Source organism: Passer montanus, unplaced genomic scaffold (assembly GCF_014805655.1).
Source record: "Passer montanus isolate IOZ18808 unplaced genomic scaffold, ASM1480565v1 scaffold69, whole genome shotgun sequence".
Taxonomy (NCBI): domain Eukaryota; kingdom Metazoa; phylum Chordata; class Aves; order Passeriformes; family Passeridae; genus Passer; species Passer montanus.
This window is the reverse complement of record NW_024372036.1, coordinates 2741109-2762494: the sequence shown is the minus strand read 5'-3', so window position 1 is coordinate 2762494 and position 21386 is coordinate 2741109. Positions and strand designations below refer to the sequence as shown.

Genomic DNA, 21386 nt, shown 5'->3' with positions numbered 1-21386 from the left:
TGTTGTCTGAAAATTAGGAGGGATGTGGCAGGGGAAGTAAAATAAGATGTCAGTAACTATGGGGATTTTTGGAGGATTTATGGGGATTTTTGAAGGAGTTTTGAACGAGTTAGAGATGGGAATTTTGAGTTGGTTTTGATACTGTGATTTATTTTTTGATTTTTGCATAGGTAGGAAGGGTGAGTGTGGCTCACATTGTTACAGCATGGTTTAGAAGGTCCCAAGACCCTTAGTTAGAAAACTTTTAAAGGAGTTATTGACTAATAAAACACTGTTAATAAGGATATTTATGTTTTTGACTCAATCTTTAAATATTTTGTCTTATGCTACAGTGTAAGCTGTGGCTAATTATTCTGAGCTAATTATGTTGTGACACACAAACCTACAGTGCTGCATTCTAATTTCTGTTTACTTTTGTAGTTACTTTTATTTTTTTATATCTTAAACTCCAAAATTTGAAACTTTCCTTTACTTATTGCTGCATTCTAATTTCTCTGTTTACTTTTGTAGTTACTTTTATTTTTTAATATCTTAAAATTCAAAATTTCAAATTTTACTTAGCTTAACCTTTCTCTGCTTTAAATTATAAATTTACATTCTTGCTTCTAGCACTTAAGTTTGGGAGCCTTTTCCAAGGTCTCAGATCAAATCCTGGGTTTAATTCTAAGCTTTGGCTTCCGGGCCCAAAGTTCTGAGTTTTTTGTATTTGGGATTCCCACAATTAACCATTCCCTGAGCTCCTGGCATTACCTGGTCTCAAATATAAATATTATTGTTGAGTTTTATCAGGGCTGGGGGAGGTGCTTCTGGCAGGAAAACCTCAGTGCTGGAAGGATAAAATTATTTCTACAATCTACATATATATTAAAAATCCTGGGGGTCACTTGTGTGCAGGAATAACTGAGATTAATCCCCCATGAAATGCTGAGAAAGGGAAGGACAAAACACCAGAAATCAAGAAGTTCAGAAGTTCATTTCCAGAGCAGGGTGAAACCAGCATTACACCACACGGGTGTAATATTTTCTGAGACTTTTTCTCCTGCAGGCACTGTTGAGACACAAACACTCTTTTTATTTTCATAAAGCTCAGTGGCTTCACCCTCCAGGTAACCCAAGGTCTGGAGAAAGCAAGATGCAAGATGTCCTTCAGAAATGTAAAATATTTTCTTACAAAGCTGTGATTTCTTTTAGATGCAAGATGTCCTTCAGAAATGTAAAATATTTTCTTACAAAGCTGTGATTTCTTTTCTGTATCAGTGATGCAGCAGGGATAAACCCAAACCTAAGCACATTTAAACTATTCTAGAAAAATATTTCGATGTTTTCTCACAGAACTGGGGGCAGAGGGGGCAAAGGAGAGAAGGAAGGATTTTTGAAGTAGGGAAAATCCAGCCATGCTTGGATTCCATTGTTCTAAACCAGCTATATTTGAATTTTTAACCTAAAGAGGTTAAAAATTTTTTTCCCGTGTTTGCAAAACACGGGAAAATCAAGTCTGACAGCTGATCTTGAAATATAAAAATAATATATAAAATAAAATAATAATATAAAAATCTTTTAAAATGGTTTGTTGAGATACAGGAAGATCATAATGCATGGCTTGGCATTTTGGCCCAACACCTGGGACTCCAGCAGGGATTGACCTAAACCTAAACCCAAACCTAAGCACATTTAAACTATTCTAGAAGAATATTTTGATATTTTCTAACAGAATTGGGGTCAGAGGTAGCAAAGGAGAGAAGGAAGGATCCCTTAAAATATCTTATCCCTTAAAAATTAGGTAAAAAATGGAGTTTGGTGAAGAAAAACAACTCTGCTGCTTCTCTGTTATTCCTTGATGATCTTAAAATTTCTTCCAACCTCAGTGGCTCTACTGGAGCTTGTTTTTGAGTCTCTCTGTTGCTTCTACAACTCAAAATAGTATTTTCTGGTGACTTGTAGAACCAGGGAAGCAACATCTGAATGCTCAGTTTGCAGATCTGCAGAGATATTATTTTATTTTATTTTATTTTATTTTATTTTATTTTATTTTATTTTATTTTAATCATTTAAAGGAGATGAGCTTTATGTGACTTGACGTTTCATTACAGCCAGCTTCACCTTGAATTGCTTTGAGGCAGGCAGAGGAATAAAGGGGTTTATTTTTTTGTTTTGTGACTCATCTCTTGCCTAAAGTAGGTCAGAGGAATGTTGTCCTAAGGTTGTGTGTGTTCCTTGTGGGTGTTGTGGGGAGTTGCTGCAGTTTTACCCCTTTTTTTGGGGTGATTTTTGGGTTTCTGAGGTGAGGAGAGATGAATCTCCTCTTCAGAGGAGTTAAAAAACTGCAGGTACCAGGTGTGACCTTGGGAGAATTGGCAGAATTTGCTCAGTTATTTTACACCCCAAACTTAGAAGGGAAAGGCCTTGGGGGGTTATTTTGAAGAATGTGGGTGTAATAGATCATGATGGGAAATGAGAGCCAGTGGAAAAGAATATTTCTAACAAGAATATAATTGGCCAGATGCAAATATAAATATTTAAATATATAAATATATAAATATATTTATATATAAATATGTAAATGAATTAAAATATTATAATATTCATATTATTTCTACAACATTTTAATCTAACATTTATATAAATATTATATTCTACTATTATAATATATATTCTAATAATATAAATGGGCATATGTAACTATATAAATATTATAGAAATATAAAGAATTGAAATATTATAAATATTATAGTATTTATATGAATAATAATATAATATAGATTATATTATATTATAATATTTATTATTTATATAAATATAAATAATATTTATAGCTAGTATTTATATAAATATTATATTTTACTATTAGAATATAAATATTCTAATCAGAATATGAATGGGCAGATGCAATTATATAAATATATAAATATAAAGGATTACAATATTAGAATATAAATATTCTAATATTTCTATAATTAATATTTATATCTAACTTTTATATAACTATTACATTCTGCTATTAGAATATAAATAATATATTGTGATAAGAATTTAATGTGCAGGTGGATGAAACAGGCAGTAAATATGGATGTCAGTGTTTTAAAGAGGTTAAGCTTCATTTTTCAGTGAAAATTAATTTCATACTTTGATTAAAAAGTTGCTGGGGTGGAGGGATGTTTAATAAAAATTAAGTTTCAACTCAAAAATAGCTGCAGGTTCAGTGCAGGTGGGTTTGTCAATGCAACAGGTGCTTTAACATTGTTTTTATATCCAAAATGCCTGTCACTGTATTCAGAGTATAAACAAATAAATCTATAGAAAATGTTCAGGTGTGGGGAACTTCAGGCAATGAAGAGAATAAAAATATGCTGAATATTTTAATAAAAATTTTTGATTTATAAAATATAATTAACAGCAAATGCTGAGTTTGCATTAGGGATTTTAGCCAGATTCTAGGCATGTGTTCTCCATCCATACCAACTCTGGGTGTGGGCAAGGAGGGGAGGAGTGCCACAACTGGCAGCATGAAGAACTGAAAAATTAGAGATATTGGAATATATTAGATATAATATTGGATATATTCAATATATTGGATATAATATTAGATATACATATAATATGTTATATATATATATTGTATATCTCATATAACATACAATATATAATAATGTATTATATATTATACACTGCATAATATTAGATATGTTGGAGTAGAAAATATTGGATTTTGGTTCTGTAAGGAAATAAGGAAAGGAATGGTTTTAAAAAATCCCTGAAATTTGGGATGCTGAAGCCCTGCACAGAATTCCCAGAGCAGCTGTGGCTGCCCCTGGAGCCCTGGAAGTGCCCAAGGCCAGCGTGGGGACGGGGGAAGGTTCCCTGCCATGGCAAAGGCTCATCTTTAATAAATAAATAAATAAATAAAGAAAATATAAATATATAAATGAATAAAATAAAAAGTAAAATAATAAATAAATTAAATTTATAAATAAAAATAAATTTTAAAAATGTAGAAAAATACAATAAATTGTAAAACAAATAAATGAAATTATCTTTAATGTCCCTTCCAAGCTAATTCATTCAGGAATTTCAGTATTATTTGCTCTAAAAGTGACTTTCAAACTTCTTTTTATCCTTGCCTAAAATTGTTTCTATTGATTATATATCTTTTAATATATTATAAATATATTAAAATATTTAATTTTTAAAATATAAATTATTTAATATTACATTATAAACTAATTTTCTATATTTTTAACATAAATTTCAAAGTGCTTTTTATCCTTGGATAAAAAATTTTATTATATAGATTTTTATATATTATAAATAAATTTCAATCCAGCTCCCTCTTTGCTTACAACCAACTTTAAAATTAATTCTCCTATTTTAAAATTAACTCTATTAATGGTATTTCTATAGAAGCTGGAGTTGTGTTTGGAATTTTTTTAACTTGGAAAATGAATCAGTGGAAAACAGAATTACAGGTTCCTCTTCTCCCCCTCTCCTCTCAACCACTGTTGTTTAAACAAGAATTGTGTTATTAGGCATTTCCTAATTGAAGATAATCTTAGAAATTGATGCTGCTTTTTCCTGGAATTCTAGTGATGGAAATAAAAATATTTACTTGATTTGCATGGAGTTTTTATCATTATTTTTAACAGATTTCTAGTGCAGAAGGAATTATACCAGGAACTGAGGAAATGCAAATATTCCTCTGTGCTTGTGGTTTAATTTTAAGGTGCAAAAAAAGCAAGTTTTCCTTTTGTAGACAATTCTGTATTTTTATAGCCCAATTTCAGAGAAATTCTGGCACCCTCAGTTGTTAATGTTGGAAAAAAAGGTGTGGATGGGGTCTGGAGTTTATTCACCTCTGCCAGCCAAAGCTCTAATTCCAGCATTCCTGGATCCTCATTCTTTGCTCTTTTTCCTCTTGTGGAAGCTCAGGATATTTAACAATCCAACTTTGCCTGTCAGCTGGAGGAGATTAATTATCATTTAAAAATCTGTCTAGCATCACCTCACTCTTATTGCAGTGAGCACTTGGAGATCCCTCTGCCAATGAATGCCTTTCAAACTCCTAAAATCCCTGGAGCTGCAATTCTGGAGGAGCTGGGAAGAACCTGAACCTTCCAGCAGAGCAGCAGGGAGGGCTCTTGGGACAACCACAGCCCAAAAATGTTGGAATGGGGTTTGAAATCCCTGAACCTTCCAGCAGAGCAGCAGGGAGGGCTCTTGGGACAACCACAGCCTTCCAAAATGTTGGAATGGGGTTTAAAATTCCTGAAGCTGCTTGGAGATCAGGTGTAGCCATGTGGGGTTTGGATGGGGGATGCTGCTAAATAATTCCCAGTGAGCATCTCCTGTGGAAAAGCTGCTTGGGGAGGAATTCAGGCAAAGGAAAATCCACACGCTGTTGGGTTTTGGTTTGAAGTTTTTGCTGCTGCTGTGGTTTTAGGTGTAGCAGCAACACACCACACTCACCCTGGCAGAAGGGCCTTTTGTGTAATAAATAAAGTTTATTCCAGCAATCCCAAGGGAAATCAGGGACAAAAGACAAACAATGGGGTGTGCACAAGGTTAAGTATGGGGTGGCACAAAGGGATAGCACAACCAGTGAGGGAACAGGGAAAGGAGAAACCAGAAGAATTTGGGATAATAGGGGGAAAAGGAACTGGGGTGGATCGTGGTGGTGTAAGGATCCATGGAAGTCTTTTCTCTCAGCCTAGGTGGAGACTCTATGGTTTATTCTTCCAGGGAGATTCCCTGAAGGGTTCAAAGGATTCCACAACTCCCCTAGCTTTTCTTACTGTGAAGACTTCCCCAATGGACCTCTGCAGACAATTAACAGGGAAACATGAGTAAAACAATAAAAACAATGATTACAACCCAGAAAATTCCTTTCACAAAAGGTGAAACCCATCCTGTTGATCCCCATTGTCCAAAAATACATTGATCCAATTTGAATTCTCAACTTTTAATTTCTTTACTTGCTCCCTCAGCTGGTGGATGCTTGTGTGGATGGATTCTGGGTGTGAGGAAAGGTTGAGGGAACACATCCCCTCAAAGTCTTGGCAGCCATGTGTGGGAGATGAATTTGTAGGGAATTCTCCAAGCCTGACAGAAGGCTCACACAGTGCATCCGTGTGCAAACCTTGAGACAAGAAATGCTGACTTAGAAATGCCCAGGAATAGGACAGACTTTGTTGGGAGAGAAATGAAACAAGTTTCAAAGGATGGCCTTGCAAATAAGACTGGATACTTTGGAGAAACAGAACTGTGAAGGATGCATTGTAGTGGGACCCACGAGGGGTAATTTTAGATGATTGGCTTGAAGGCATCTACAGCATGGTGTGGCTAAAGCTGATAGGCCAAAAAACACTTATAATGTCTTATAATTAAGAAATAATTTGCTTCTGAATGTGTTGGTGTGAGTTATAACATCTGTATTGTCTCACCCTTCTCATGAGACTGAAAATGGAATAAAAGTTTTTAAACCCTCTCAGTTGCCCCATCTCTGGGTCAGGAAAAGGGCATTGCCCAACACCAATGCCATGGGCAAGCAATTAAAAGTTCCAGCAATGAAAAGTCTGTCACTGCTCAGTTTTGCAATGTTGCATGCCTGGCAGTCTCGGTGTCACCGGGCAGGTCCCTGAGTGCAGAGCAGGTGACATTTGCTGAGCCAACATTCCAAGTGAGACAGCTCACCCAAACCCTCAGCTGTGGCCACCCAAGGTAAAAGTACTGAGACCACAACTCTCTTTTCTTTGTTCCAGTTGTGAACAAAGTAATCCTGTGCCCCCATAATTAATTAATAATTAATGCTCACAAGATAATAGTTTCTTTTCCTCTTGTGGAGAAGTCTCCATAACACTAACAAGAAAAATTTCTCTCCCTAAGTAAACTAAATAAAAACTATTTTAAAAGTAATAAACTGAAAATTTTGAATTTTATTTCTTTACATTATCAGTGAAAAAAGAAAGATTGTAAGAGAAAAAGACTATTTTAAAAGTAATAAACTAACTGAAAAAATTAAATTTTATTTCTTTACATTATCAGTGAAAAAAGAAAGATTGTAAGAGAAAAATAAGTGTTCTAAAAGGTTTATTTTAATTCTTGCTACTTTTTTCTTTTAGTTACTATTAATAAAATTTTCTTTATACCCTTTTAAAGTTTTAAGCCTACTTTACCTTTCTCCTAATCCTATCTTCCTGCCTCACAACAAAAAATAAGTACATGACTAATTAACCATCACCAAAACATATCACACTCTTTAATACATTAAACCAAAAAATCTTAAAATGAAAGAAATCTCAAATTAACAAACAAAAACCACTCCACAAAATTAATATTTCCACCCAGTTTCAAACTAAAACCACCACACTGGCTATAGAAATTTTCATCAAATTCAGTGTATGATCTTTTTGGTGTGCCAGTTCTCAGGGACAAGTGGGAATTTTTCATAAGATGGGATATTGGGAAGGAATTCCTGGCTGGGAGGGTGCCCAGAGAAGCTGGGGATCCCTGGAAGTGTCCAAGGGGATTTGGGATGGGCTTTGGAGCACCCTGGGATGGTGGAAGCTGTCACTGCCCAGCCCTGGGTGATCTTTAATTTCTCTTCCAAATAATTCCATGATTCTAAATATTCAGTTTATCATTAAATATCATTATCCTCGTGTTTGGGGAAGGCAGTTCTCATTTCCTTCAAACCCTTAGGAAATGCTGGAGCCAAAGCTGAGGTGCCATTATTGCTGTGGGGGGGCTGATGCTCTGTGGAATAAACAGTGAATATTTCCATTGCCTGGTTGATATTTCAATTCAAACTGTTGGAATATTAAGATGATCTTTGTTCAGTCTGAACCCTGAGAGGGAAAATATTTGCTATTAGAATCTGAAGCACAAAGAACTTTCAGAATTTTGAGCCTGTAAACCAAAACTTAGAATTAAACACAAGATTTAATCTGAAACGTTGGGAAAGGCTTCCAAACTTAGGTGCTAAAAGCAAAAATGTAAATTTATAGTTTGGAACAAAAACACGTTAAACTAAGTAAACAACAGTTTAGAGTTTTAAAGTATAGAAAAAATAAAGTAACTGCAAAAGTAGACAAAGAATTTAAACTATGATTTTATGTGGTATAATTAACTAAGTAAACTTACACTGTAGTATAAGTCCATAAACCAAAATATTTAAAATTAAGTTAAAAACATAAATGTCCTTATTAACAGTGTTTTATTAGTCAATAACTCCTTAAAAAGTCTTACAACTAAAAGTCTTGTAAACTTCTAAACCATACTCTAACAATGTGAGCCAAACTCCCCCTTCCTACCTGTGTAAAAAATTAAAAAATAAACCACATCATCAAAAACAACTTAAAAATCCCATCTCAAATTCCTTCCAAAACTCCCCACAAGTAAATGATCACAATTTACCACTGGCCTGCTTTTTTGTAATTAACTCCTTTTATATCTCTAAATATACAGAGAGGGTGTGGGCAAACACATGCCAAGCAATATAAATAGAAAGTTTCAAAGTCCAGCTTTCCAGAAATCTCCACAGCTCTTAAGGATTTTAATGTTGAAATAATATTCCTCATGTACCACCATGTGAGTAAAAGGCCCAAATATAACAGGTATCAAAACAGTAACTCCAGGAATATGTGAAATAAAGGTTTATTTTTGGATTCTGGTTTTTATCATCCATTAAATGCAGCTCTGCCTGTGCTGGGGAGAGGAGGAGGGAAATGCAGTGGCTCTGAGTGGCACCTGTGTGTCTGCCAGGATGGGCTGACTTTCCTGTTTGCTGTTGCTGTAAATTCCCAACCTTTTTTCCTCTTGGGTAAATTTCCTGCCAGCTGCTCTCACTAAAAGGGTTTTATCTCCTCTCCTTCTGCTGAGGAGTGCTCAGGGTAAAGTCACCTGGTGTGGGTTTGTTCCAGGAAAGGTTATTCCACTTTCTGCTGCTTCTCCAAGCCAAACAGAAGAACCTCAAGTTGAAAAGAATTCCATGGGATACAACCATGATTTCATTTTGGGAAGAGACAATAATATCCCAAATGTCCACGTGCTCTGGAACATCTGTGCTGGCTTTCAGCTTCATTTTTCTGCCTCTCTCGAGGTCAGGATTGAAGGCACAGTTCACATTCAGGCTCAGGTGTTTATTATTTCTTCTCCATGCAGTGAGTTCTGCAGTACTTCACTAACAAATGACAAATGGAGCCCTGTCTCTCTCTCTCCAAGGCCTTTTAAGGGTAAACTGTCCAATTAAGAAATGACACCTAAATTATTTTCACTTTCAACCCAATAACCAACCACCCATGCCTGCAATGTGGACTTTTTTATCCAATGACACAAAACCACCCAAACCCAGGGAGAAGAAGAAGAAGGAGCAGCCTCCACCTAAACCCTCCCTCTTGCTTTATTTCTCTTACTGTATTCTAAACCCTTAAACTCTGAGTTTCCCAGCCTGTGATATCACACACTTCTATCCAAACTGCACACCCACAATCCCAGTTCTGTCATTCCATTTTGGAAGCTTCTCCAGGGCCTCAGGTCAGTGCAGTGTTCTCCTGGGGGTCAGTGCCTGGCAACACAGAAAGTCTGGAATTCTCAGCAGCCAGGACTCAAATGTATCTGTTTGTGTTTGCCCACTGAGCAAAGCCTGCAGTGCCCTTGACTTGCAAATTTGCTTTTTGATTGTCTCTGACTTGAAGAGAAAACTGATTTATTTCCCTGCTGAAATGCTCTGGTGGCTCAAGGAAAGGAGTTCCTTTTCCCAAGAAGGGAGGCACAGTTTTTTCTAAAAATTTTCTAAATTGTTTTTCAAATCTTATTTAAGTATTTCCTGCCCTGAACATCTCTTACTTGTACATGAGTGCAGTGAGTTATCCAGCTCAGTGAATGCAGCCACAGAGAATTCCAGAGCCTTTTATCTCATTTCATCATCTCTGCTTAGGTTGGAAGGTTTGTTATTTTTGTTATTTTTGTTTCAGATATTGGGGGAAAATTTGTTCCCTGTGAGGGAAGGGAGGCCCTGGCACAGGTTTTCCAGGGAAGCTGTGGGCTCCTCATCCCTGGAAGTGCCCAAGGCCAGGTTGGACAGGGCTTGGAGCAGCCTGGCACGGTGGGAGGTGCTGGAACAAGATGATCTTTAAGGTCCCTTCCAACCCATTCCACAATTCCATCCATTAAGAGAGATATGAGGAAAGAGAAATAAATCTTTAATTCTTTCTTTATTCCCTAAAAGCTGAGATGCTCTTCCTGTCACTTCCCCTTTCCCCTGGAGATGGGATAATCTTGGATAATGGGGTCCCTGTCCCAATCCTGTTCTTTGACTTCCTTCTCCCTCCTCTAAGCAGACTCACACCAGGCTTTTCCAAATTTTCCATGGCTGATCCCAAATGAAAACTCAGCTGCAGAGTTCTGCAGTAACAAAATGCAATTAGGAGTCCAAACTCTTCTCAACATTCTCCTCAAGCTTTAATAAACAGCCATTAGATATTTTATATTTCACCTTATAACTCTTTCTTCTCCTCTCCTTTCTCCTCAAGCTTTAACAAACAGCTATTAGATATTTTATATTTCACCTTATAACTCTTTCTTCTCCTCTCCTTTCTCCTCAAGCTTTAACAAACAGCTATTAGATATTTTATATTTCACATTATAATTCTTTCTCCTCCTCTCCTTTCTCCCCCAGGCTCTGCAGAGTAACCTGAAGTATTCTCTGCTGCCCAGAAGATTGATCATCAGTAAAAGATTGTCCCAGTGCTTGCACCCAGCCCTGCCCAGTGGGGTGCACTTAAAGGCTTTAGAAACCTATGAAATAATCTTCAAAATCATTGGCACAAAATGGCTTGCCAAGGATTTATTCCTGTACAGGTAATTAGAATTTCTTTTTTCTAAGGCACAAAACAGCTCTCAAAGGGATTTCTTTTTGTACATGTCATTTTCATTTTTTTTTCTAAGGCATAACCATCTCAATCTATTCAAATTAACTCTCATTTTGTCTTTCTTTTGGATTCAAAGCTCTGGTTTGTTCCCTCTGCTGGCAAATGCAGCCATGTCAGTGAGACCTGTTCTCCTTGGCTTGTATGAGAAATATTTTCTCCCTCTCCAAAAATCCCTCCTGCCTGGTCTCCAGGCCTTTGTCATTGGGCTGCTGCCTGGCTTGGAAGAAGGATCAGAAATTTATGACAGGTAATATTAATTATTCCATATTCATTGAAGCAATATCCAGTATTTTGATTTTCTAGGGGATTCTCAAGAAATTTCTGTCAGATTTCTATAAATAAAAGCTTCTAAAGGGGGATGAATGGTGGGACCTGGAAAGATGTTGAAGTAGAAAAACCCTTTCCTCTCTATTTTCATCCCAGGAGGAGAAGAGGAAAATGAGGGTTAAAAAAAAAGAGGAAAAGAAGAGTTAAAAAAAGAGAAAAGGAGCATTAAAAATAGAAATGCTGGGAGAAAATACTAAAAAGTTTCTTAAAGCTCCTCTGACTCCTAAATAATTCACCTGACTCCCCAAACCACTGCTCTGGAGATAAATTCTGTTTGAATTCTGTAACATGAGAGAGCAGCTGAATTCTTTCCAATATTTCTGTATAATCTGGCAAAAATATGGAGCAGGGAGTTAAAGAGAATTGCAAATGAAATTCCAAAATCTGAACTCTGGTTTTACACCTTTTCCCCTATTTTTGATGGCGTCATTTTCCTCTTTGAACAAACAGGATCTGACATACATTTCATAAATTTTGAGAAATATTTATGCTAAAATTAATTTAATTGTGTTTTTTGTGAAATACCAATTTACATGAGGGAGTTTTTATTTTGTTTACACATTGCAATGATTCTGTGTTAAGAATATCTTGTCAGAAGATATGTTGGATTAATTTTCAATTATTTTTCATGAGAGGCTTTCAATTGAGTGTTTTCAGAACCTTCAATATTGAGGACTAAAATTAATCCATCTCCTGCTGTTCCTGAAAATGAACAAAGTGCTGAGGTTGTGCTTCAGCCTAGACACCATTTCCAGCTCCAAATTTCCCTGAGTTTGTGCACTCACACAGAAAATGGAAGAGAAAAACTGCTTTGAGGGGTTTTTAAATAAAGAAATGGAAAAAACCCCATCACACTGGAAGGTGTTTCCTCTTCTGAGCTGGGCTTTTCCTCTTTTCACAATCTTGCATTCCTCACGTGAGTTTTTAATTCCTCCTTTGTGGTAAAATACCAAAGTGTTCCAGAGCAGGACTGTGCTCCACTCACAGGATTTTCAGTGGGATGGTCTGGAATTCATTTCAGGGTGTCCTGTGTGCAATTTGTTGTTTCATCTCATGGAATCCTGGAATGGTTTGGGTTGGGAGGGACCTCAAAGCCCATCCAGTGCCACCCCTGCCATGGCAGGGACACCTCCCACTGTGCCAGGCTGCTCCAAGTCCTGTCCAGCCTGGCCTTGGGCACTGCCAGGGATGTGTGAACATTCACATCTCTTGTTTTTCTTCATCCAGTCCCTTAAAAATTGACCCTGTTGGTTTGAAAGTAGGAATTTTTAGGATAACCTCCAGCTCCCAGATGGACAAAATTGGCTTTCAGATTTTCACATCTGCTTAAATGACTTCCAGTTTAGCTTTTCACACCTCTGACAGTAAACATTCTGCAATCACAGGTGCTGCAGATGTTTGGTTAGAGCTAAATACTTGCAGATATTTCCTGAAGAACATCACAGTGTGTGAACAGAGACTTAGTGACAAAGAATTGAGTGAGTTTGATTTTTTTGTACAGTGAGATTCATCCATCACCACCTGGGATAGGAGAAGGTTCTCTGCCCATGGCAGGGGGTGGAATCAGATGATTTTTGGGTCCCTTCCAACCCAAACCATCCCAAGATTCTGTGATAAAGGGAAATGTTGACAACACAAAGCTGCAAAACATCAAATAAATTACATAAACTCTATATAATTCCATTTCTGTGGTATAAAATCAGCTAACAAAGGGTTTTTTCCTCTGGCTGTGTACAGAACAGATGCTCTGCTGGTGAAGCTGTCCCTGCTGATGGGCCAGGAGGTGTTTTATGGAGCTCTCTGGGGCAGTGTCCTGGGCAGCCCCTCCATCAGGCTGCCTGCTTCCCTCTTCGTTGTCAGCCACATCAACAGGGAACTCTCTGGCAAGCAGCAGAAATTCATGCTTGGCACTGATTATAAACTCACTGTAAGTTCATTTTACACCCTTGTTTGGGTTTAAACTGACAGGTGTCTGCTAAGGAAGGCAGGAGTCTGCTTTGACATGGAAAATGTAAACCCTCTCCTCCAAATTGTTATAATTTTGAAATTAAGGGGCTCTCAGGCAAAGATACGGGAGTAGGAATAACTTCTTTATTAGGGAAAAAATAATTTTAAAATATAAAAATAAAAATGTAATAATACAAACCAACACTGCCAGAGTGAACACACCCCCAGGCACAGTTTGCAACCTGAGACAACCCCAAAATCCCAGCCTTGTCTGGATTAAATTAGGATTCCATGCAATTAAAAATATTTTGAAAAGAGAGACTGAAAGGTCCATAGTCTGAAATTGCTCCATCCATTTAATTTGAAGAGCAGCTTTTCTGGTTTCAGTGTTTGATGTGCAGTTTCCAAAGTGTTTGCTATTCTGAGGTTTTGTGTCTTTTTATTTTTCCAGTGGAATGGAAATCTTCTGTAGGGAGTAATTTGTGTTGAGTGATGGAATAAGTGTGAGGCTAATTAGAGTAATATCTGCATTTTGGGAGGTTTTCCATCTTGTAACTCTGGGGCATTCTGTACTCTTGCAAACCCAATATTAACAATTGTTTTAATACCCACAAGAATTTGTTTCAACTCAGTTTGGGTGCAGGAGTTTAATTGTAATTGTCCCAGTATTTAAACAGAATATTATTCATAGGTAGCCAAATTTTCTTTTCCATCCAGTGATTATTTGATAGCAAAATCAAATAAAATGTTGTGTTTTCCTTCTCCAGATAAAGTCTTTGTGTGTGTCAGTGCTGGATTCCAATGTCCTTGTGCAGAGGAACACTCTGGAAGCAATCCTCTTCTTTTTCCCATTTTATACAGCTTTGGTAAGGAGATTGTTTTGGGATTTTTTCCATGGAGGGTGTGTTCTGTGCAAGCAGCCCAGCTCCCACCTCTGTTATTGCCAAATGGCTGAATTTTGGACCCTCAAAATCTATTAATTTTGGGATTTCTTGTGCTTCATCAATTTGAGCAGTGGAGGAGACTCTGCTGCTTCTCAGAGTCTTTACAGCTTCCAAGGCTGAAGAAATTATTTCCATGGGGCTTTTGGGGGGTATTTGGGATGTGCTTGAACTAGTCAGGCCTGAGCAGCTCATCTGGAAAACATATGGAGTTTATTCAAGCAGGATTTTAGAATTTAGAATTGTCCACATGAAGTGATTTCTGGTAAAGACCAGAAGAGAAAACCTTACTTAAAACAAAAGTTTTTCCCATTGTTTCCTCACCTTGCTGTAGGACAGGCAGTGTTTAGGATGGAGGAAGAGTTTTTAAGTCTTAAGGAGAGGAGAAGCTTTGGGGGGAGCTCAGGGTGGCCTTGCAGGGCCTGAAGGAGCCCCAGGAAACCTGGAGAGAGACAATTTCCGGGGGATGCAGGGACAGGACACAGGGAATGGCTTCCAACTAAAAGATTGTAGAGTTAGGTGGGGTATTGGGGAAAATCATTTATCCCTGGCAGGGTGGGCAGGGGCTGGGATGGAATTGCCAGAGCAGCTGTGGCTGCCCCTGGATCCCTGGCAGTGCCCAAGGCCAGGCTGGACACTGGGGCTGGAGCAGCCTGGCACAGTGGAAGGTGTGGGAATGGATGGGCTTTAAGGTCCCTCCCATCCTATGACTCCATGATCCCACTTTTCTCAGATCCCTTGAGGTTGTGTCACATTTCTTTTACTAATGGCATGGACAAGGGGATTGAGTCTTTCATTAGTAAATCTGCAGACCACACTGAGCTGGGAGCTGTGTCCATCTGTTGGAAGGTAAAATGGCTCTGCAGAGAGACCTGGAATGGTTGGATGGATGGGCTGAGTCCAACAGGATGAAGTTTAATAAATCCAGGTGCCCAGTCCTGCCTTTTGGGCACAACAACCCCTGCAATGCCAGAGGCTGGGGATGCTGTGGCTTTTGGCCACAACAGCCCCTGCAATGCCAGAGGCTGGGGATGCTGTGGTTGGACAGTGCCCAGGCAGAAAGGGACCTGGGGGTGCTGAACCCGAGCCAGCAGTGTGCCCTGCTGGCCAAGAAGGCCAATGGCTGCTGGCCTGGATCAGGAATGGTGTGGCAGCAGGAGCAGAAAGGTCACTCTGTCCCTGCACTGGGGTCACACCTGGAGTGCTGTGCCCAGCTCTGGCCCCTCAGTTTGGGAAGGACCTTGGGACACTGAGCACATCCAGAGGGGACAGCGAGGCTGGAGAGGGGCTGGGAACACAAACCCTGAGAGGAGCCCTGAGGGAGCTGGGGGTGCTCCCCTGGAGAAAAGGAGACTCAGGGGTGCCCTCCTCACCCTGCACAGCTCCTGGAAGGTGCCTGTGCTCAGCTGGGGCTGGGCTCTGTCTGCAGCAGCACTGACACAGCCAGAGCTCACAGCCTGCACTGCACCAAGGGAATCCAGGCTCCAGATCAGGAAAGAGTTTATTCCAGCAAGGGTGATAAAGTTCTGGAATGGCTGCCCAGGGAGGTGGTGCAGTCCCCATCCCTGGGGGTGTTTAACAAAGCCTGGATGTGGCACTGGGGGCCAGGGTTCAGTTGAGCTGTTGGGGCTGGGCTGGACTCGATGCTCTTGGAGGTCTCTTCCAACCCAGTGATTCTGGAATTCTGTGAATTCCTGATGTATTGAGCACACAAACCATTTTCTTGTTGATGCCTTGTTACCTTTTCCCCTATACATTATTATTCCCAGTTCAAAAGCCCAGCCCATCACCAGTTTGACTCCTTTCAGCACTCACCAACAGCTGAAAAATCTTTCTTTTCCACCCTAGGACTGCAAGGAAAGCACCATCCTGCTCAGGAGGGCTGATCTGGTTTATATCCTGTCAGCAGCCACTCAGACACTGCTGAGGAGAGACATGTCCCTCAACAGGAGATTGTATGCATGGCTGCTAGGTACTGTGCAAAATCCAGGGATTTTCAATGTTCTGCATGCTTGAGAGCAAGAAACAAATCCATATTTAAAATTGAAATACACTTCTTTAGCTTTTAATGAATGATGATAAAGTAAATTGGTGTTTATTTGCCATTTATTAAGTGCCTTAATACAATTAAATATTTGGTAAACAGGGCCTCCCTTCAGAGGTGAATTTATTTCTCTCTGAATGCAATTTATTTCTTTCTGAGTGCCAGGGTATCTGATAAATTCTGGTTCCACCCACAGCTTATTGTGAAGTGGTTCAGTGGACTAAAAGTTACTATTTTAACCTTATTTTGCTGGAAGAAATAATGATTCCCACTGTTTTGATTTATGTATTGTGCTGAACATCTGGATGCCCTCAAACTGGGACCTGTGGGCTGTTGAAATGCCAAAGATTAAAAATGCAGTGTAAATTTAATATAACCCCCTCAGTGCTCTGTGCTGCTCTCTGAACTCCTCCTGTCTCTGATTTTTTGTAGGTTCTGATATTAAAGGTGGCACTTTTGCCCCAGACTCCACCACTTCTGAAGACCATGCTGTTTATTTCTTTGGAAAATACTCTAAAGATCTTTTGGTTGAGGTTGGTGTTCATTTTATACAGATATATTCCAGATAAATTAAAGATCCTTGCAATTTTATCTCAAACTGTGTCCAGAATTATTCCCAGTTGTTGGTTTGTCCTTCCCTCTGTGTCCCTGTGGTTACATTTCCATCTATCTCAAAGCCTCTGTGCTGTATTTATCCCAATATTGGATTGCTTATGGAATCTAAGGAAACCAAAGGGAAGCATTCTTGGCTGAACTACCTGAATTATTTAAAAATGTTTCTCTGGATAAGATCAGCCCTTGAGTAGAGATGATGGGAAGATGGAATTGATTTGTTTACCCTGGATGGAAAATTAGACTTCATTTGTAGTCAGTCCTAAACAAAATCAAATGTAGCAACACTTCATCTCTTAATAAGGTGACATTCTGTCTCTGATGGATAACATTGTGATGTTTTCCTTTTCCTAGAGTTTGATTGTGATTCTGCATCAGAAATTCCCAGAGGCTGAGCCAGAGGAGCAGCACCAGGCTTATCTCAAACCCTTCCGGATCCTCATCAGCCTGCTGGACAAACCTGAAATAGGTGAGGTGTTCATCCCAAATCCGAGCAGGGTTTAACAAAACCCTGCCCAATCCTAATCCTGTGTTCTGTGGGAGTGTGCAGGAGGCTGTGGAACAAATTCCCTCTCCAGGTTCTCTCTGGCTGCCCCACAGAGCCCTGCAGAGCATGGATGGATCCCAGGGAGGGAAAGGCAAATCTGTGCCCTCCTGTAGGGTCAGCACAACCCAGGCTGGGGGTTGTGCCAACCCCAACCCCACAGGCTGGGACAGAGTGACCTGAGAGCTGCTCAAGCAGGAAAGCCCTGGGGGTGCTGGGGACAGGGCTGATTTGGATATTAGGAAAAATTTCCTCATGGGAAAGGTTTTAAAACAATGGAAAGTGCAGCCAAGGGCAGTGATGGGGTCACCTTCCCTGGAAGTGTTGGAAATTGTGTAGATGTGGCACTTGGGGACAGATTTAGAGGTGAACACAGGGGTGGTGCTGGGTGATGGTTGGACTCTGACCTTGGAGCTCTTTTCTAACTTCAACAGTTTTGTGATTTGGCTGAAATACCCAAGTTTGTTTTGTTTTTCTTTTACTGGAGTAGAGCAGGAAATGGAGAAGCAGGGGAGGCTCAGGTTGGAGATTGGGAAAGAAAATTTCCCTGGCAGAGTGGTCAGACCTTGGGCTGAGCTGCCCAGGGAGGTTTGGAGTCACTGGAATTGTCCCAGAGCAGTCTGGATGAGTCTGGATGTGGCCCCTGGGGACAGGGTTTGGGGTTGATGGCACTGGCTGATCCTGGAGGGCTCTTCCAGCCTTGGTAATTCTGGGGTTCTTAGCCTTGAGCTGGCATCTGAGGGGCACTTAAAAAAAGCACTTCCAGCCTTGTGTCAGTATTCAGCTCCATTTGTTCCTTGGGTGGATCTGCTCTTCCCTCTCTGTCCATGCAGCACCAGCAGGATGAGGCTCTGCCCATCCTTATTTCAAGGGCAAATTCCATTTTCTGCACTAAAGAATTAAACCAAAGTGACTTGACAATTTTTTTAAATATTTTGGGTGGGGAATAATGTTGCCAAAGAGGTTGTTTCTGTTAGAAATATATTGATTAATCTAATTTAGAAAGTAAATGAGAGACATTGCCCTACTGGATGTGTTGCTTGGCTGCCTGACAATCTGCATTAATCCAAAGTACAAATAAAGGGATAATAAATCCCTTTTAAACTAGGGATATTTATCTAAACTGCATTATCCAGTTTAATCTTTCCAGTCAGAACATAAAGTTTGATTCCTTGAGCCTTAAGCCATTAAGACTCTCCCTTTAGAAATGGATTTAACAATGCAACAATTATTTAAAGGTATCAAATCAAACATAACAAGTTTTGACCTTTTCTGCTATTCTTAGTCACTTAAACTTTTATATTTTCATATTTAAAAGCACTCATTGCAATGCTTTATACACTACTTTTATTTTTTTAATTATTCCAAGTTGAGGGCACTGAAATTATTATTTCTTCCCCTCCTCTGTAGACAACTCCTGGATTCTTTTTTCCCTTTCCTTGCAGGGCCACAGGTTGTTGGGGATCTGTTCCTGGAAGTTCTTAGAGCTTTTTATTCCTACTGCAAAGACACCCTGGGTTCTGATCTCAAACTCAGCTACAATCAAAGTGGCAACACCCTGGCAAGGTATGACAAATTTCCAACTCTCAGCTGAAACTGGGTAATTTTTAAGCTAAATGGTTAAAATGAAGGAGTTTAATGAAGTTTTGGGTTGTTACAAAGTGACTTTCTGGCCAGAGGATGAAATTTTTCTCTGGTTTCCCCTTTTCTCTACAGATAATGAATTTCTCTTGGATTAGCAGAGCAAAAAGGAAGTTTGCTGCATGTGATGGGTGTTGAGTAACCACAATGACATCAGGCTGCTGACAGAGCTCAGCCTTGTGATTCCCATCATCTGAAAGATGCTCCAGCTATTCCAGAATGATTTAGACTTTGATTTTTAAAAAAAAATCAACATTTTTTTAGCTTTAAGAGAAAGGGGAAAAGAGATTTTCGAGTCCATCAGCTCATGTGATGTGAATCCTCACTGACATCTGCTTTTCTTTTCCTTTTCTCTCCCTTCCAGTGCAATCAAAGAGAACAAAAATGCTTCAGAAATTGTCAAAACAGTGAATTTGTTGATCACATCCTTAAGCACTGATTTCCTCTGGGACTACCTGACCAGATGCTTTGAAGATTGTTTCAGGTGTTTATGTTGTGCTCTCAAAAATGCCACTTCAGAGCTGTCTGTTCAGGATAATAATATTTACTAAAGCTTTTAAGGGACATCACACAGGGTAGAACCAGCCAGGTCTGTAAGTTGTGTCCACAAATAATTCAGGAGTGCAGCCAGGTAAACAATTAGGTGGGAATTTCAAACTGGGAACAAAAGAAATTCCTTTCAAATCAACAGAAGAAGGAAAAAGGGTTGGGAGGGGAGGTGGAGAGGTGTTTCTAGAGGAAAAATAAAGATACTAAATGGGCTTTAAGATCTCTTCCAACCCTCTGATTAGATGATATCTCTCTTTTTATCATTTTGTAACTCTAAGAAAGAAGATTCTGCAGTCTGAAAATTAGCAGCTCTTCATCATACCACACAGAGTTGAGGTTGTTTTGACAGAATATTTTCCCCTGCTCTGTTAGAAGCCCTTTGCCTCAGAGCTGTTCAGTATTTTGTACTGATTTAACAAAGCTTTTTGCTTGTAACCAGAATTTGCTTGTAACCATGAAAAAAAAACCCCTTCCATAAGAATGTTTCTTTCACTCCAGAAACAAATCCACGGGGGTGAGGTATCCTCTGGAAAATGTGAGCACTCCTCCTACCATTTCAGAGCTCTGCACTCTGCTGGTGTTCCTGCTGGATGTGATTCCTCTGGTAAGGCTGGGCTGCACCATCCCTGCTCATGATGGAGGAGATGGGATAACTCCTGTAAACATTCCTTTTGCATTTCAGGAGCTCTACTCAGAAGTGCAGACTCAGTACCTGCCCCAGATGCTCAGTTACATGGTGCAGTCTCTCCTGGAAAACATGGAAGTCTTGGGACTGCCAGAACTCACTCATGCCTTAAAAACCTGTTTTAAGGTGCTCAGCAAGGTGCAAATGCCCCCTTCCTACCTGGACATCGAGACAGGCAGTGGCAATGGGGTAGGTGATTTTCAGCCCCTCAGAGATGGGTAAAACTCTTTTTAAAACTCTTGGTTTAAAGGATTTTGGGACAGAATTTAAAATGCTAATTCTCCTTCAGCCTCGATGACAGCTGCACCTGAAGGAGCCACAGGAAAGATGGAGAGAGAGTTTCAAGGGATGGAGGGACAGGACACAGGGAATGACTTCAAACTAAAAAAGAGTAGGGTTAGATGGGATATTGGGAATTAGGAATTCTTCCCTGTGAGGGTGGGGAGGGGCTGGGTTGGAATTCCCAGAGAAGCTGTGGCTGCTTCATCCCTGAAGTGTCCAAAGCCAGCTTGGACAGGAGCTTGGAGCAGCTTTGGAGCAGCCTGGGACAGTGGGAGGTGTCCCTGCCATGGCAGGGGTGCCACTGGATCATTTCTAAGATCCCTTCCAACACAAACCTATAATTCTATGAAATTTTTAAATACAACAATAAAGATTTTTTGAAGCTTCCCTTCTTTGGCTCCTTCCAGAGCACTCTGTACCCTTGTTACTCTCACTGGGTGTTCAGTTTTGGCCTGTTTGAATTATTTGTGGCACTCAAGGAGTTTAGTCTTGTCTGCCCCTGAGAAGGATGGGATCTAAATGGTTTTGGAAACAGAATGCAGCAGCTAAAAACTGGAGTTACCAAATGCAGCCCAGCTTCACAGCTGGTTAGGTCTGCAGGGCTTTCAGTGAATATTTCAGTGGAGCACAATGGGCCATTGTTGGTGTGCAAAGGACCATGCTGAGGAATGAGGAATAAATGGGATGAAGCAGCCCCAGGAGCACAGCCTGCCAAAATCTGCCAGCAGAACAAATACCTGCATTTGAGCAGAAATAATGCAACAGATGGAGCACTGCTCTGGGGGGAAATGGGTTTTAAGGGAGCACATCTCTCTGTTTGGTGAGTCAATTGTGTGAGGTTTATACAGATATTTATATATAATAAATATTTATCTATTATGTATTTTATGTT

General features: G+C 39.6%; 1 protein-coding gene across 3 annotated transcripts in view; it reads left to right on the top strand.

Annotated features, from left to right (window-relative positions):
* The window catches only part of DOP1B (DOP1 leucine zipper like protein B), a 49242-nt gene that overhangs the window by 3818 nt on the left and 24038 nt on the right, over nucleotides 1–21386 (top strand). For all 3 annotated transcript variants that reach the window (XM_039729412.1, XM_039729411.1, XM_039729410.1), the window contains 11 exons: nucleotides 10670–10851; nucleotides 10999–11169; nucleotides 12987–13176; nucleotides 13964–14062; nucleotides 15986–16109; nucleotides 16614–16714; nucleotides 17148–17262; nucleotides 18783–18903; nucleotides 19343–19462; nucleotides 20026–20131; nucleotides 20210–20401. In XM_039729412.1, the coding sequence (XP_039585346.1) occupies nucleotides 10670–10851; nucleotides 10999–11169; nucleotides 12987–13176; nucleotides 13964–14062; nucleotides 15986–16109; nucleotides 16614–16714; nucleotides 17148–17262; nucleotides 18783–18903; nucleotides 19343–19462; nucleotides 20026–20131; nucleotides 20210–20401 (1521 nt within the window). The remainder of the gene's footprint in view (nucleotides 1–10669; nucleotides 10852–10998; nucleotides 11170–12986; nucleotides 13177–13963; nucleotides 14063–15985; nucleotides 16110–16613; nucleotides 16715–17147; nucleotides 17263–18782; nucleotides 18904–19342; nucleotides 19463–20025; nucleotides 20132–20209; nucleotides 20402–21386) is intronic.